General features: G+C 45.0%; 1 protein-coding gene across 1 annotated transcript in view; it reads left to right on the top strand.

The window, feature by feature from the left end:
• Positions 1-13,947, top strand: part of COL4A4 (collagen type IV alpha 4 chain) — a 93,348-nt gene that overhangs the window by 10,661 nt on the left and 68,740 nt on the right. The window contains exons 5-6 of the mRNA XM_064152804.1: positions 12,768-12,902; positions 13,297-13,341. Of these exons, the coding sequence (XP_064008874.1) occupies positions 12,768-12,902; positions 13,297-13,341 (180 nt within the window). The remainder of the gene's footprint in view (positions 1-12,767; positions 12,903-13,296; positions 13,342-13,947) is intronic.

The raw sequence follows: 13,947 nt of genomic DNA, 5'->3' as shown, positions 1-13,947 counted from the left end.
ATTCATGTACTTGCTGGCAAAAGACAGTGGAACAACAACCTTATCCAGACCTGCTGGAAAGTCAACCTTATAGCACCCTCAAAGTTAACAAGTCCTTATTTAGCTCTGTTAAACCAACTGCAGTACTGGAGGCTTTGCACAGGCTGAGTGAGAGAGGCAGCGTCTGAGTGAGCTATGTCAGTGTAAAATCAACCAGGTTGGAAGAGACCTCCAAGATCATACAGTCCAACCTAGCACCCAGCCCTAGCCAATCAACCAGACTATGGCACTAAGTGCCTCAGCCAGGCTTTTCTTGAACACCTCCAGGGACAGTGACTCCACCACCTCCCTGGGCAGCCCATTCCAATGCCAATCACTCTCTCTGACAACAACTTCCACTTAACATCCAGTCTAAACCTCCCCTGGTACAACTTGAGACTGTGTCCCCTTGTTCTGTTGCTGCTTGCCTGGGAGAAGAGCCCAACCCCACCTGGCTACAACCTCCCTTCAGGTAGTTGTAGACAGCAATGAGGTCTGCCCTGAGCCTCCTCTTCTCCAGGCTAAATAACCCCAGCTCCCTCAGCCTCTCCTCATAGGGTTTATGCTCCAGGCCCCTCACCAGCTTTGTTGCCCTTCTCTGGACACCTTCCAGCACCTCAACATCTCTCTTGAATTGCGAAGCCCAGAACTGGACACAGCACTCAAGGTGTGGCCTGGGCAGTGCTGAGTACAGGGGCAGAATAACCTCCCTTGTCCTGCTGGCCACACTGCTCCTGAGCCAGCCCAGGATGCCATTGGCTCTCTTGGCCACCTGGGCACACTGCTGCCTCATCTTCAGCTACTCTCTACCAGTACCCCCAGGTCCCTTTCTGCCTGGCTGCTCTCAGCCACTCTGTCCCCAGCCTGTAGTGCTTCTTGTGGTTGTTGTGGCCAAAGTGCAGAACCCTGCACTTGGCCTTGTTCAGTCTCATCCTATTGGCCTCTGCCCACCCATCCAGCCTGGCAAGGTCCCTCTGCAGTGCTTTCCTGCCCTCCAACAGATCAACACCTGCTCCTAGCTTGGTGTCATCTGCAAACTTACTGATGCTGGACATAATCCCCTCGTCCAGATCAATAAACTTACCGAGTTACACTGATGCACATAGACCAGACCTCCTAGAATCATAGAATCAACCAGGTTGGAAGAGACCTCCAAGATCATCCAGTCCAACCTAGCACCCAGCCCTATTTCCTATTTTGTGTTTCTTTTGTAATCTCTCACCACAGCAAGTCAGATGCAGGGTATTCCCTTCATCATCTTCCACTGAATGTGGAATCTAAGACTTAGAGGGGAGCAAGGGCATTGTTGGACTGTTAAGGCATCATCTGTGTTAGAGACACACTGGGTCAGACCTATTATGAATTGCTTAAATGTGTTATTCAAACTCTTCCAAGAACTGCAGCCAAGTCCTTCATTAATCTAGCTGGAACATGACCATTCCTATGTTATTCTGAGTCTTTGTTGTTGGCTGAATTCTTACCAATGAAGTTCCAGTTTCAGAGGAATACTTCTGTTAACTTTTACCTCTCCTAAGAAATGCACTGGAGGAGATGCTCTTTAGCAAAGGTCATTATTTGTAAGACACCTATTGGAATGCAGAGGGATTATTATCCATATGAAGGATGCTCAATGAACCATAATGTAGGCTTTGCTAGGTTGATGCCATGTGTTCCACTTAAAAATGATAGTTTAACAGCTGAATAAGAACCTAGGTGGTTTGTTTTGCACATTGCTGCTGGTCAATTCCTTACATCCTTCTCCACACACTACAGAAAAGAGGATTTTTTAGAGCAGTCAGGATATCCATCTGCTGATCAAACAGCAGTTATAGAGTTTCAGAGTTAAGGTGTGCCCATCTGATAAGGGTTTCACTTTGTCAGCAGACTTGGAGGAAAATATTTTTGCTAGTTCAATTTAGGGATTTTTGTTGCCATATCAAATACAGGCATTTGATGATGTTGCCACTCTACTAATTTTAGTGTGTTACCTTCCTTTTCAGTCTTTTTTGGTGGAAGTATTGCCCACTGGAAATGTAACTACTCTAGTGAACAAATGTTATTTCTGGTTTTGGAGCAGATTTAGACCCCATCTGTAACAATTAAAGTAGAACAAAAGCCATAGAGCTGCTAGAAATCAGCTTTGTTTATTGGTAATTAACAGTGACAAGTGAAGTTTCTTCACATTTAGTAAAACTAATAAGATTGTAATCTGTGTGTGACAAAGCTGTAGCCTTTATCCTTAACATCTCTCCACTAAACCAGTACAAATATTAGGGTAATAAGATAATACACACTCCAAATTCACCTCCTTAATATATTTAGGTTGAGGAGTATGCTTTCCATAAGAATTTAGGACCTCAAACCTTGCCCTTGGCATTCTGGCATAATGCTCTTTCTTTCCCTCTGTTCTCTGAAGTGCAGGTGAAGTGCGATTAAAGCTATGGTTACCAGGACAGCATAAGAGCACTGTTCAGCTGACTGAATGCCATGGGAATGAGGACTTTGCCTTCTAGTTGTCCATTTGAAACTCTTTTACATGTCATCATAGAAAGCCTTCTCCACTGTAAATAGAAAAGATCTTTGAGGCTTTAGCTAGAGTGCAGATGACCACGGTGGTAAGAAAAGGAAAGGAGCTAGGCCATGCTGAACCTAATGAAACTAGGCAAGCTGGAGGAAAAGTGGGAGCAAATATCTCAACTTTACTATTTGTATTAAACTGATAAGAACAGATCTTAGCCAAAAGGCTGAGAAGCAGCCAGGAAGAAAGGGACCTGGGGGTACTGGTGGATAGTAGGCTGAGGATGAGGCAGCAGTGTGCTCAGGTGGTCAAGAGAGCCAATGGCATCCTGGCCTGGATCAGGAACAGTGTGGCCAGCAGGACAAGGGAGGTTATTCTGCCCCTGTGCTCAGCACTGCTTAGGCCACACCTTGAGTACTGTGTCCAGTTCTGGGCTCCTCAATTCAAGAGAGATGTTGAGGTACTGGAGGGTGTCCAGAGAAGGGCAACAAGGCTGGTGAGGGGCCTGGAACACAAACCCTATGAGGAGAGGCTGAGGGAGCTGGGGGTGTGCAGCCTGCAGAAGAGGAGGCTCAGGGGGGACCTCATTGCTGTCTACAACTACCTGAAGGGAGGCTGTAGCCAGGTGGGGGTTCATCTCTTCTCCCAGACAACCAGCAACAGAACAAGGGGACACAGTCTCAAGTTGTGCCGGGGAAGTGTAGGCTGGATGTTAGGAGGAAGTTCCTCACAGAGAGAGTGATTGGCATTGGAATGGGCTGCCCAGGGAGGTGGTGGAGTCACTGTCCCTGGAGGTATTCAAGCAAAGCCTGGATGAGGCACTTGGTGCCATGGTCTGGTTGACTGGCTAGGGCTGGGTGCTAGGTTGGACTGGATGATCTTGGAGGTCTCTTCCAACCTGGCTGATTCTATGACTGTTTGATTTTTAGTTCCAGACTGCAACAACTAAGACTTTCTCTGGCCTCTTCTTTCTGAGCTGAGGTGTATGGCATTCCAGTAGACAGTAGCAGTCAGTCTTTTTACTTAGAGGCAAACAGCAAATTCATTGGTTTAGATTTTTTTCTCCCCTTCATCCTTGGTCTCCCACAAAGTCCATGCTTTTAATTTTCTTCTGACAGGTTTAACAGGTAGTGAAATCTTTCCTCTGTTTCTTCCTCCTCCTCTAATTTTGGAAGTAGTTTCCTTGCTAACCTCTGCAGTATTGTATCAGTGACCTCCAAAAGTGCTGGCTGCCCTGACAAGTTAGTTAAAATGTTTGTGGTTAGCACTGCCTGATTGTAAACCTGTCCTGTGCCGACCCCAGAGTTTGATCCCATTCAATTCCTTTGGCTTTGTTTATAGAGTTAAGTAGATTTAGAAAGCAAGCATCTATTCATGACCCAACCTGATCTAGCTCCCATGAGATCATGTGAAATGCCTGGAGCAAAGTGAATGATAAATATAACTCAGCAAGACCAACATTTGTCCCTTTGCAGATGAAGTTAAATGGCCTCATTTCATTCCAGTGTAGGACTGAACCTAGCAAACAGAAACCTAAGAGGAAGGTCTCCCTTTTTGCTGGCATATGAGGTGTGAGGAGTAAGCATTCATGAGAGACATTAAGCCTGGGGATTGTCAGAGATAAGTCAGAAAGTCAGCTGGGGTAGATCTCAGTGCAGCAGGATAAGAATGGTGAATTTCATACTTTAGGTCTGTCTTCTGGCATCAGTATGCAACAGCAATCTGTGCTTTCCATGGAATCTCCAGCACTTCTATTTGAGTCTTAAAGCTTGGAAAACAGTATGTAAAAGCCATTCATTTGCTCTCAAATACAAGTGCTTAGTGGAATGCAGTATCAGAGAGATGCACACATGCATCTGGGGAAACACAGGCCTCTCCCATTAGTTGCCTCATACTTATTGATCATCTCCTCCAGTATTTTAGCTGTGATACAGTTTTAAAAGAGAAGATTGGAGCAGCTCTGCTATGAGGACAGGCTGCAAGAGTTGAGGCTATTCAGCCTGCAGAAGAGAAGGCATCGAGGAGACCTTATAATGGCCTTCAAATATCTGAAGGGGGCTACAGGAAGGCTGAAGAGGGACTACTGACAAGGTCTTGTAATGACAGGACAAGGGGGAATGGGTTTAAAGGGGCAGAGGGGAGATTCAAACTAGGTGGTGGGAAAGGGTTCTTTGCAGTGAGGGTGGTGAGACACTGGCACAGGTTGCCCAGGGAGGTTGTGGCTGCATCCTCCCTGGAGGTGCTCAAGGCCAGGTTGGATGAGGCCTTGAGCGACCTATTCTAGTGGGAGGTGTCCCTGCCTATGGCAGGGGGCTGCAACTGGATGATCCTTGAGGTCCCTTCCAACCTAAACCATCCTGTGATTCTTGAGACCAGGCATTTATTTCTATACTATTTCTCTTGTGTGCCACCTATGTTTCATGAGAACCACAGAAAACCAAATACAGAGAAATGAGACCCTAAATCCACACCTGGAGCAGATGAGAGTTGTTGGGTTGTTTTTTTCATCACAGGGCAGAGCATTAGGCTGTGATCTAGCTCCAGAAGTTGGGATTTGATCTAGTAGGGAATGGGTACTGCTTACCAGCATGTGAAACACAATCGCTTTCATCTCTTTAACTTAAGGGTCTTTTCAGGCTGTTCTTTTTCTAGTGCATCCAGCTACAGCACCTGTAAATAAGATTAATTTCCTGTTAGACATGTTTCCAAACTTTTCATCTGGTTAAGTTAGCCTTCCTTTTGTTCTTGAGCATCTTTCTTTCCCAAGTACTTTTGGTTCCCCTGTCTGAAAAGAGTGCTTGCTGCAGAATGGCAAGCTTTCCCACAAGCCAAAACCTCTACAAAGTCGTTCTTTTCCATAGATATGAATGACAAAACCTCTACAAAGTCATTCTTTTCCATAGATATGAATGACAAAACCTCTACAAAATCATTCTTTTTCATAGATATGAATGACAAAACCTCTACAAAATCCTTCTTTTTCATAGATATGAATGACAAAACCTCTACAAAGTCATTCTTTTTCATAGATATGACAAAACCTCTACAAAGTCATTCTTTTTCATAGATATGAATGACAAAACCTCTACAAAATCCTTCTTTTTCATAGATATGAATGACAAAACCTCTACAAAGTCATTCTTTTTCATAGATATGACAAAACCTCTACAAAGTCATTCTTTTTCATAGATATGAATGACAAAACCTCTACAAAATCATTCTTTTTCATAGATATGAATGACAAAACTTCTACAAAATCCTTCTTTTTCATAGATATGAATGACAAAACCTCTACAAAATCCTTCTTTTTCATAGATATGAATGACAAAACCCCTTGACCGCCTGGACAGATGGGCAGAGTCCAATGGGATGGAGTTCAATAGCTCCAAGTGCAGGGTGCTGCACTTTGGCCACAACAACCCCATGCAGAGATACAGGCTGGGGTCGGAGTGGCTGAGAGCAGCCAGACAGAGAGGGATCTGGGGGTGCTGATTGATACCCACCTGAACATGAGCCAGCAGTGTGCCCAGGTGGCCAAGAGAGCCAGTGGCATCCTGGCCTGCATCAGGAATGGTGTGGTCAGCAGGAGCAGGGAGGTCATTCTGCCCCTGTACTCTGCACTGGTCAGACCACACCTTGAGTGCTGTGTTCAGTTCTGGGCCCCCCTGTTTAGGAGGGACATTGAGATGCTTGAGCGTGTCCAGAGAAGGGCAACGAGGCTGGGGAGAGGCCTTGAGCACAGCCCTACGAGGAGAGGCTGAGGGAGCTGGGATTGGTTAGCCTGCAGAAGAGGAGGCTCAGGGGTGACCTTATTGCTGTCTACAACTACCTGAGGGGTGGTTGTGGCCAGGAGGAGGTTGCTCTCTTCTCTCAGGTGGCCAGCGCCAGAACAAGAGGTCACAGCCTCAGGCTGTGCCAGGGGAAATTTAGGCTTGAGGTGAGGAGAAAGTTCTTCCCTGAGAGAGTCATTGGACACTGGAATGGGCTGCCCGGGGAGGTGGTGGAGTCGCCATCCCTGGGGCACTTCAAGGCAAGGCTGGATGTGGCACTTGGTGCCATGGTCTAGCCTTGGGCTCTGTGATGAAGGGTTGGACTTGATGATCTGTGAGGTCTCTTCCAGCCCTGATGATACTGTGATACTGTGACAAAACCTCTACAAAGTCATTCTTTTTCATAGATATGAATGACAAAACCCCTACAAAATCCTTCTTTTTCATAGATATGAATGACAAAACCTCTACAAAATCCTTCTTTTTCATAGATATGAAGGAAGCAAAAATTGCCAATCAGTGACTTGTTTCAAGAAAACAAATTAGAGTAACAGTTAGTTTCATTTTCTGGCCTAATCTGATGTTAATTATTTGTGGTCTAAACCACTCTATTTGCAGGTCTCTGAACCATTAGCAGTGTTTCAGTGCTAAACTTTCTCTTAATCAGTGTTCGTTTAACACAACAGTGACACCCACTGGCTTGCTGCATGCGTTTTCTTTCCCTGGGTCCACAGGGTTAAAAGGCCAGACGAAGTACATGGTGAAAAAAGTTTTCAGCACTTCACTGTGATTTACTGTGCTTCAGTAGAGTACCAGAGTGAACACTAAGCTGCATCATCAGGTACTATGTTCCTATAGCATGTTAGGTCACTGTAAAATATGGTAAAAGAGCACAACATTTGCCAGTAGTTTGCAAAAAGACCCAGATGCTGAGGCAGGTCAAGCACCAAGATGCTACTGCATCATGAAACTCAAAATGATCAGTACCAAAAGTCATTATGTGACCTATTGTTTCTGATCAATCAGAGAATAAAGTGCCTGACCCTTACTGTGTAACCTACAGCCACAGCAAAATGTCCCCAATTAAGGACAAGAGTGTGGATTTAATGACAGCTTATGTGCTTTCTCAGACTGATCTCATCTTGATAAAGTCAACATTCAGAAGGTTGATTTTGGAGCCTTTGACTTCCAGTGAAAACGGTGTTGGTCCCAGTCCTACACAGAGTGGAGGAGTGGAAGCGTCACAGAATGGACACCCCTACAGGCACTGGAAGCTGTGGCTTTGCTCTTCCAAAAGCAGAGAGGACATGGGTGGAGCTTAGAGGAACATGCTCCCACTTCACTAAGCATGCTGCAAAAGAAAACGTCTGCAAATGCCTCTGTGTGCACTCCTCTCACCTCCAAACCACTCTACCTTCCTCCCTTTCTCCATCCTGCCCCTGGGTAAAAGGAGAAAGGCTGGTTACAAGCCAGAGCCAAGGGCAAGATGTAAAAAGGGCACTTTGTTATTTGCCTACAGTTTGATTCTGTGGCACCAGTGGGCATTTTCATTCCTGCCAGCAGAAGGTAAATGCATTTCACCTATCAGTGGTTCTTCCACATAGCCTGCAACATAAGGACTGTCCTACCTGAAAGGCAATAACTGGACTTCTTCTGATGTTACTGATAGGAAGCCAGACAGAATTCACTCTAAAAGCAAGAACCAGTGTTTTTGATTCCAGTAAAGGTTCCTTTAAAAACCTTTGCTTTTAGATAATTAAGGGCTCAGGGCACTCTAAAAAAAATAGGCAACCAAAAAAAAGTGATTACAAATAACCTTAGCTGTTGCCTTTCCCAGTCAGCCTTAAGTGCTTTGCTGCATGATTCTGAAGTATTTGCAGCCCTAGTCCTAGGAAGCATACTTAATTAAAAAAAAATAGAGGCTTGTTTTGTCAAAAGTCAGTTGCTTACTGCAGGTCAAGCTCAGGATATGCTAAAATAACAAACCGTAGTCTTGGCATGGGTAGTCCCTGACCTAGACAATTAGCAAGGCATTGAAATCCTAAAGGAATTTATTGGCATCAGATGGCAGAGCAGGCATAATATTCTGGACATTTTAACTGAGCTAATTTGTCATTTCCACATGAGCATGACTACCTTCATCCTCTTTATTTGTACAGCTGTCCTGAGACTGTAGTGCTGTGGTAGTCACATTGGATGGGCACAAATAATAGATGTGATAATAGATGTTATGACATGGTATCAGTTTGGTCTTAAACAAAGCTCCCAGTCATTATTAGTCTTTGAGCTGAAATAAAGAGAGACAATCCACCAGCTTCACATGGCATGCTGGAGTTGGATCAGCTGCCAAACCTATTGTGGATTCTGGATTCAGTCACTCTGCTTGATGACTTCACCACCTCCTACTGAAGACATAAACCATGGAGTCAATCGAATTCACAGGGTAGCATCTAATGAAGACATTTTATCAGCCCAAAGGACTACATGTCCTGGAAGTGTTTTCTTGGTTAGTTATGATGGATAAATGGCATAGAAATTGTAGTGTTTCAGCTTATGAGTGCCATCAAAACCACATATTCTATTTCAGCTCTTGGGTGCAGAGCATATACACAAGGAACTCAAAAGTTGGAAGTTATTGCAGAAACTTGTTGTCAACAAAATGCATGAAGGCAAAGGCCTTAGAGCATGACTGAGAAATGCCTTGTATGTGGTTTGTTGGTGCTGCTGGAGGCTGCATTTTGCATGGCACCAACTCACTAAGTGCATTAAAAAACCCATGCTGCTTCCAGAAGAGTGAATGGTTCAAACAGTAGTATTTCACTGGGTTCTGATTTTATTAGTTTCATTCTTTTCTTATACTCAGAATGATGAATTAAAACAGTTGTCCTTTCTTATGAAGTATTTAAAAGGTGCAATAGCTGCTTTAAAAGCAGTAAATAAACTAAGTTTTACAATAGGAATGTGCCAGGCATTGCCAATAGACAGGCTGCAACTGTTCATGCAAGCAAATACTGCAGCTAAACACACAGAATCCTGCGCTGTCCATTCATTGTTAACGAGGGTGCACAATCAGCAGGGCTTAATACCAGTAGCCCTTAATTTGCATAATTTTATACTGCTCAAATTATGGTATCAAGAGAATTCTAAGTGTTGCTGGATTTGTAGAATGGTTTAGGTTGGAAGGGACCTCAAAGATCATCCAGTTCCAACCCTTTGCCATAGGCAGGGATACCTCCCATTACAGCAGGTTGCTCAAGGACTCATCCAACCTGGCCTTGAACACCTCCAGGGAGGTTATGGATCACAGACTCAATATCCTGATTCTGGATCAAGGTTTAACTGAGCTGAGCCACTAAAGGCAAGTAGGAACATGACCTAAGGTAGTCCTTATTTGTAGGTGTATGGGTTCTTTTCCTATCCCCAGGACCAGAGCTGATCCAGTTCTGCTTCCAGTACAGCATAAGTGTATAGTAGTGCCTGTTCCAAGCAGGCCGTAGGTTACCTTCTCATTCCTCTGTTTCTTTGTTGATTTGATTGAGGTTATTCTTCCCCTGTACTCAAAACTGCTCAGGCCACACCTTGAGTACTGTGTCCAGTTCTGGGCTCCTCAATTCAAGAGAGATGTTGAGGTACTGGAACGTGTCCAGAGAAGGGCAACAAGACTGGTGAAGGGCCTGGAACACAAACCCTATGAGGAGAGGCTGAGGGAGCTGGGGGTGTGCAGCCTGCAGAAGAGGAGGCTCAGGGCAGAGCTCATTGCTGTCTACGACTACCTGAAGGGAGGCTGTAGCCAGGTGGGGTTCATCTCTTCTCCCAGGCAAGCAGCAACAGAACAAGGGGACACAGTCTCAAGTTGTGCCAGGGGAGGTCTAGGCTGGACGTTAGGAGGAAGTTGTTGGCAGAGAGAGTGATTGGCATTGGAATGGGCTGCCCAGGGAGGTGGTGGAGTCACTATCCCTAGAAGTATTCAAGCAAAGCCTGGCTGAGGCACTTAGTGCCATGGTCTAGTTGACTGGCCAGGGCTGGGTGCTAGTTTGGACTAGATGATCTCGGAGGTCTTTTCCAACCTGGTTGATTCTGATTGTCTGATGCATTACTGTACATTTCCTCACATCTAACTGTCAAATCACACCAGTCTTACTGAGCTATTTAAAAATACAAATAGGGAATAAATTAAAAATACCTTTGCTTGTAGTTCACAAGATAAGATTTTGCTCAGATGGAGGCTGTTGAAATGATTACACCGAAAAGCAAGCAATCAAATCCTGTTGCTTCAACTGAATTTTACTCCTAAAGTGAACACATCTTCTTCCAATCACCTTTGACTTCTGTCATTTTGTCTTCCTTCAAATCCATTTATAGAAATAAATATCTGGTCTGTCAGTTCTGTAAACCAGGTTGGACCAAAATGTCCTTTACTGCCCTCAAGTGGTCTCAGAGCCATTTGCTTTTCTTGGGAACACATTGGGACTCCAGTTTGCTCTCTCGTTATTCACGTGATAGAGTGCATTGAAAAGAAAGCAAAACACTTTTCAGTTTGGAAACAAAACAAGTTACAGCTAAACAAAGATGATGATGCAGAATGAAAAAGATGAGTAAGAGAAACAGAGACCTATAAATACGTAGGTTTTGTAGGGTGAAAGTGCAGACAGGGCACATGTGAAGTCTGATTAGAAAGCTTGCCTCATTCAGCACTTTGAATCTATCATTTCATAGTTGTTTAGCAGCACAGAACAAAAACTGCAACAAATTCAAACCAGCTCTACAGCAATGCTATGGACTGAAAGAAACAGTTGGTGTGGGAAGGATTTCAGAATATGTATTATGTTGGGATGGTTAGCAGAAACCCTTGGTGCTGGTCTCTAGGATACTGTGGGTACAGACCCTCCAGTTAGAGCTACATAGAGAGAAATTTCTGCAACCTCCCAAACTATTTTAGAATCATAGAATCAACCAGCTTGGAAGAGACCTCCAAGATCATCCAGTCCAACCTAGCACCCAGCCCTAGCCAGTCAACCAGACCATGGCACTAAGTGCCTCAGCCAGGCTTTGCTTCAACACCTCCAGGGACAGTGACTCCACCACCTCCCTGGGCAGCCCATTCCGATGCCAATCACTCTCTCTGACAACAACTTCCTCCTAACATCCAGCCTAGACCTCCCCTGGCACAACTTGAGGCTGTGTCCCCTTCTTCTGTTGCTGCTTGCCTGGCAGAAGAGACCAACCCCACCTGGCTACAGCCTCCCTTCAGGTAGCTGTAGACAGCAATGAGGTCCCCCCTGAGCCTCCTCTTCTGCAGGCTGCACACCCCCAGCTCCCTCAGCCTCTCCTCATAGAGTTTGTGTTCCAGGCCCCTCACCAGCTTCATTGCCCTTCTCTGGACACATTCCAGCAGCTCAACATCAATCTTGAATTGAGGAGCCCAGAACTGGACACAGCACACAAGCTGTGGCCTGACCAGTGTTGAGCACAGGGGCAGAATAACCTCCCTTGTCCTGCTGGTCACACTGTTCTTGATAGAGGCCAGGATGCCATTGGCTCTGTTGGCCACCTGGTCACACTGCTGCCTCATCTTCAGCCTACTAACACAATCTATTTTACACAATCTATTAATATTTAGACTTTCTGTAAATGTGGTGGCTAATAGTGATTTTTTTTTCCTGCAGGAAGCTTCACAAGTTTCAAACAAGACATTAAATAAGGCATTAATTAAGACATTAAATAAGAGCTAGAAAAAGGTGAATATAGTTAGCATATAGCATGACTTAAAAGAAAGAAGGAACTCTCCATCAAGTAGTGACAGAACTAGAGAAAATGGAGCAAAGCTGGGGGTGGGGAGGTTCAGGCTGGATGTGAGGAGGAAGTTCTTCATCATTAGAGTGGTGAGAGGCTGGAATGGATTGCCCAGGGAGGCAGTTGAGACCCTACGCCTGGAGATGTTTAAGGCCAGGCTGGAAGAGGCTGCGGGCAGCCTGCTCTAGGGTAGGGCGTCCCTGCCCGTGGCAGGGGGGTTGGAACTTAGATCATCCTTGTGGTCCCTTCCAATCCTGACTGATTCTATGATTTTTCCTAACCCTGCACAAAGTTTCTTTGTCTAAAATGAGCCACCTCTTCTCTAGTGGTAAAAATGCAATGCTCAGTGGAATCTTATGCTTGCAGAAGGTGATGCTTACTTTTGACAGAGCCAGGAGATCTTGCAGCTCAGAGATCAGTAGCCAGGAGGACTTGCAGTTCAGGCATCTCAGAGAGGTGATGCTGGAGACCTGGTAAAGGTGAAAAGAAATTAACATCTTGAGCAAGCTGTTAAATTTGCAGACTGTGTTCTTATAGCATTTGATTCATGATACCTGCAGGCTGTACAGCAAGCTGAATCGTGAGTGTGTAGACATTTTGAGATGGTTTTTATCCATGTGGTCATCTCCTGCTGCAAAGTTTACTTTCACACCTTTGGACTCTTTCAGGGTCAGCCTGGTGAGCTGGGAGCTCAAGGTCCAATTGGGTCCTTGGGATCTACAGGACCAGCTGGTCTACCAGGGGAAAAAGGACCGAGAGGTGAGAATGGGCAGCCTGGGCCAGCTGGAGAAAAAGGTGATAAGGTAGGAAACGCCACAGACAGCTTTTTTAGGTCTATGAAGTATACAATGTTAAATATTGTCAAGGGCAACAGAACCTAATTGATCAAAAAGCATTTGCTTTATAAGTTGAGAGGCTTATAACCTCTATAACTTTATAACCTTTGGGGAATGAATGGTGTGAGAGTCAGACGTTTGCCTTTTGCTGCACCATGCATTGTTCCATGGGTGACTGTTGGTTCTGGTCTACTGCTAAAACAAGCCCATGGAATATTTTTCAGATATTACAGCTTTCAATTTATTTTGCAAACAAGATTGGTTCTTGTTTCTTGCTACATAGTGTCACAGAGTCTTATTTTCATTCTGTTTCATTCTGAATTCATGACCTCAGCAGCTTTGCTTTGTCATCTCTTTTTAGGGCCCAACTGGAGTCCCCGGATTTCCTGGCCTAGATGGTGTTCCTGTATGTATTGAATCAATGTTACTCCATAAAAACTACAGGTTCTGTAGAGTCATAGCAAATCCTAGGGACATTGAGGTGCTGAACAAGTGCAGAGAACGGAAACGAGGCTGGGGAGAGGTCTGGCAAACATCACCTATGAGGAGCGGCTGAGGGAGCTGGGGGTGTTTAGTCTGGAGAAGTGAAGGCTGGGAGGGGACCTTATTGCCCTCTACAACTACCTAAAAGAAGGTTGTAGTGAGGATGGAACTGGTCTTTTCTCCTAAATTACTAATGATAAGGCATGGGGAAATAGCCTCAAGTTGCATTAGGGGAGGTTTAAGTTGGATGTTGGAGGAAGTTGTTTCCTGAGCAGGTGGTCAGGCACTGGGACAGGCTGCCCAGAGAGGTGGTAGAGTTGCCATCCCTGGAGGTGTTTAAAAGGAGAGTGGATGTGGTGCTTGATGCTATGGTCTAATGATGCAGGATGCTGAGATGAAGACTGGATGCTCCTGGTGGTCCTTTCCAACCACAGCAATTCGTAGCAATTAGATGATGTGCTGAGGGATTTGGACTTGTCAGTGTGAAACTAATGACTGGACTCAATGATCTTGAAGGTCTTTTCCAGTC

This window comes from Pogoniulus pusillus, chromosome 13 (genome assembly GCF_015220805.1).
Source record: "Pogoniulus pusillus isolate bPogPus1 chromosome 13, bPogPus1.pri, whole genome shotgun sequence".
Lineage (NCBI taxonomy): Eukaryota > Metazoa > Chordata > Aves > Piciformes > Lybiidae > Pogoniulus > Pogoniulus pusillus.
The sequence above is the reverse complement of the archived record's forward strand: the minus strand, read 5'-3'. Positions and strand labels throughout refer to the sequence as shown.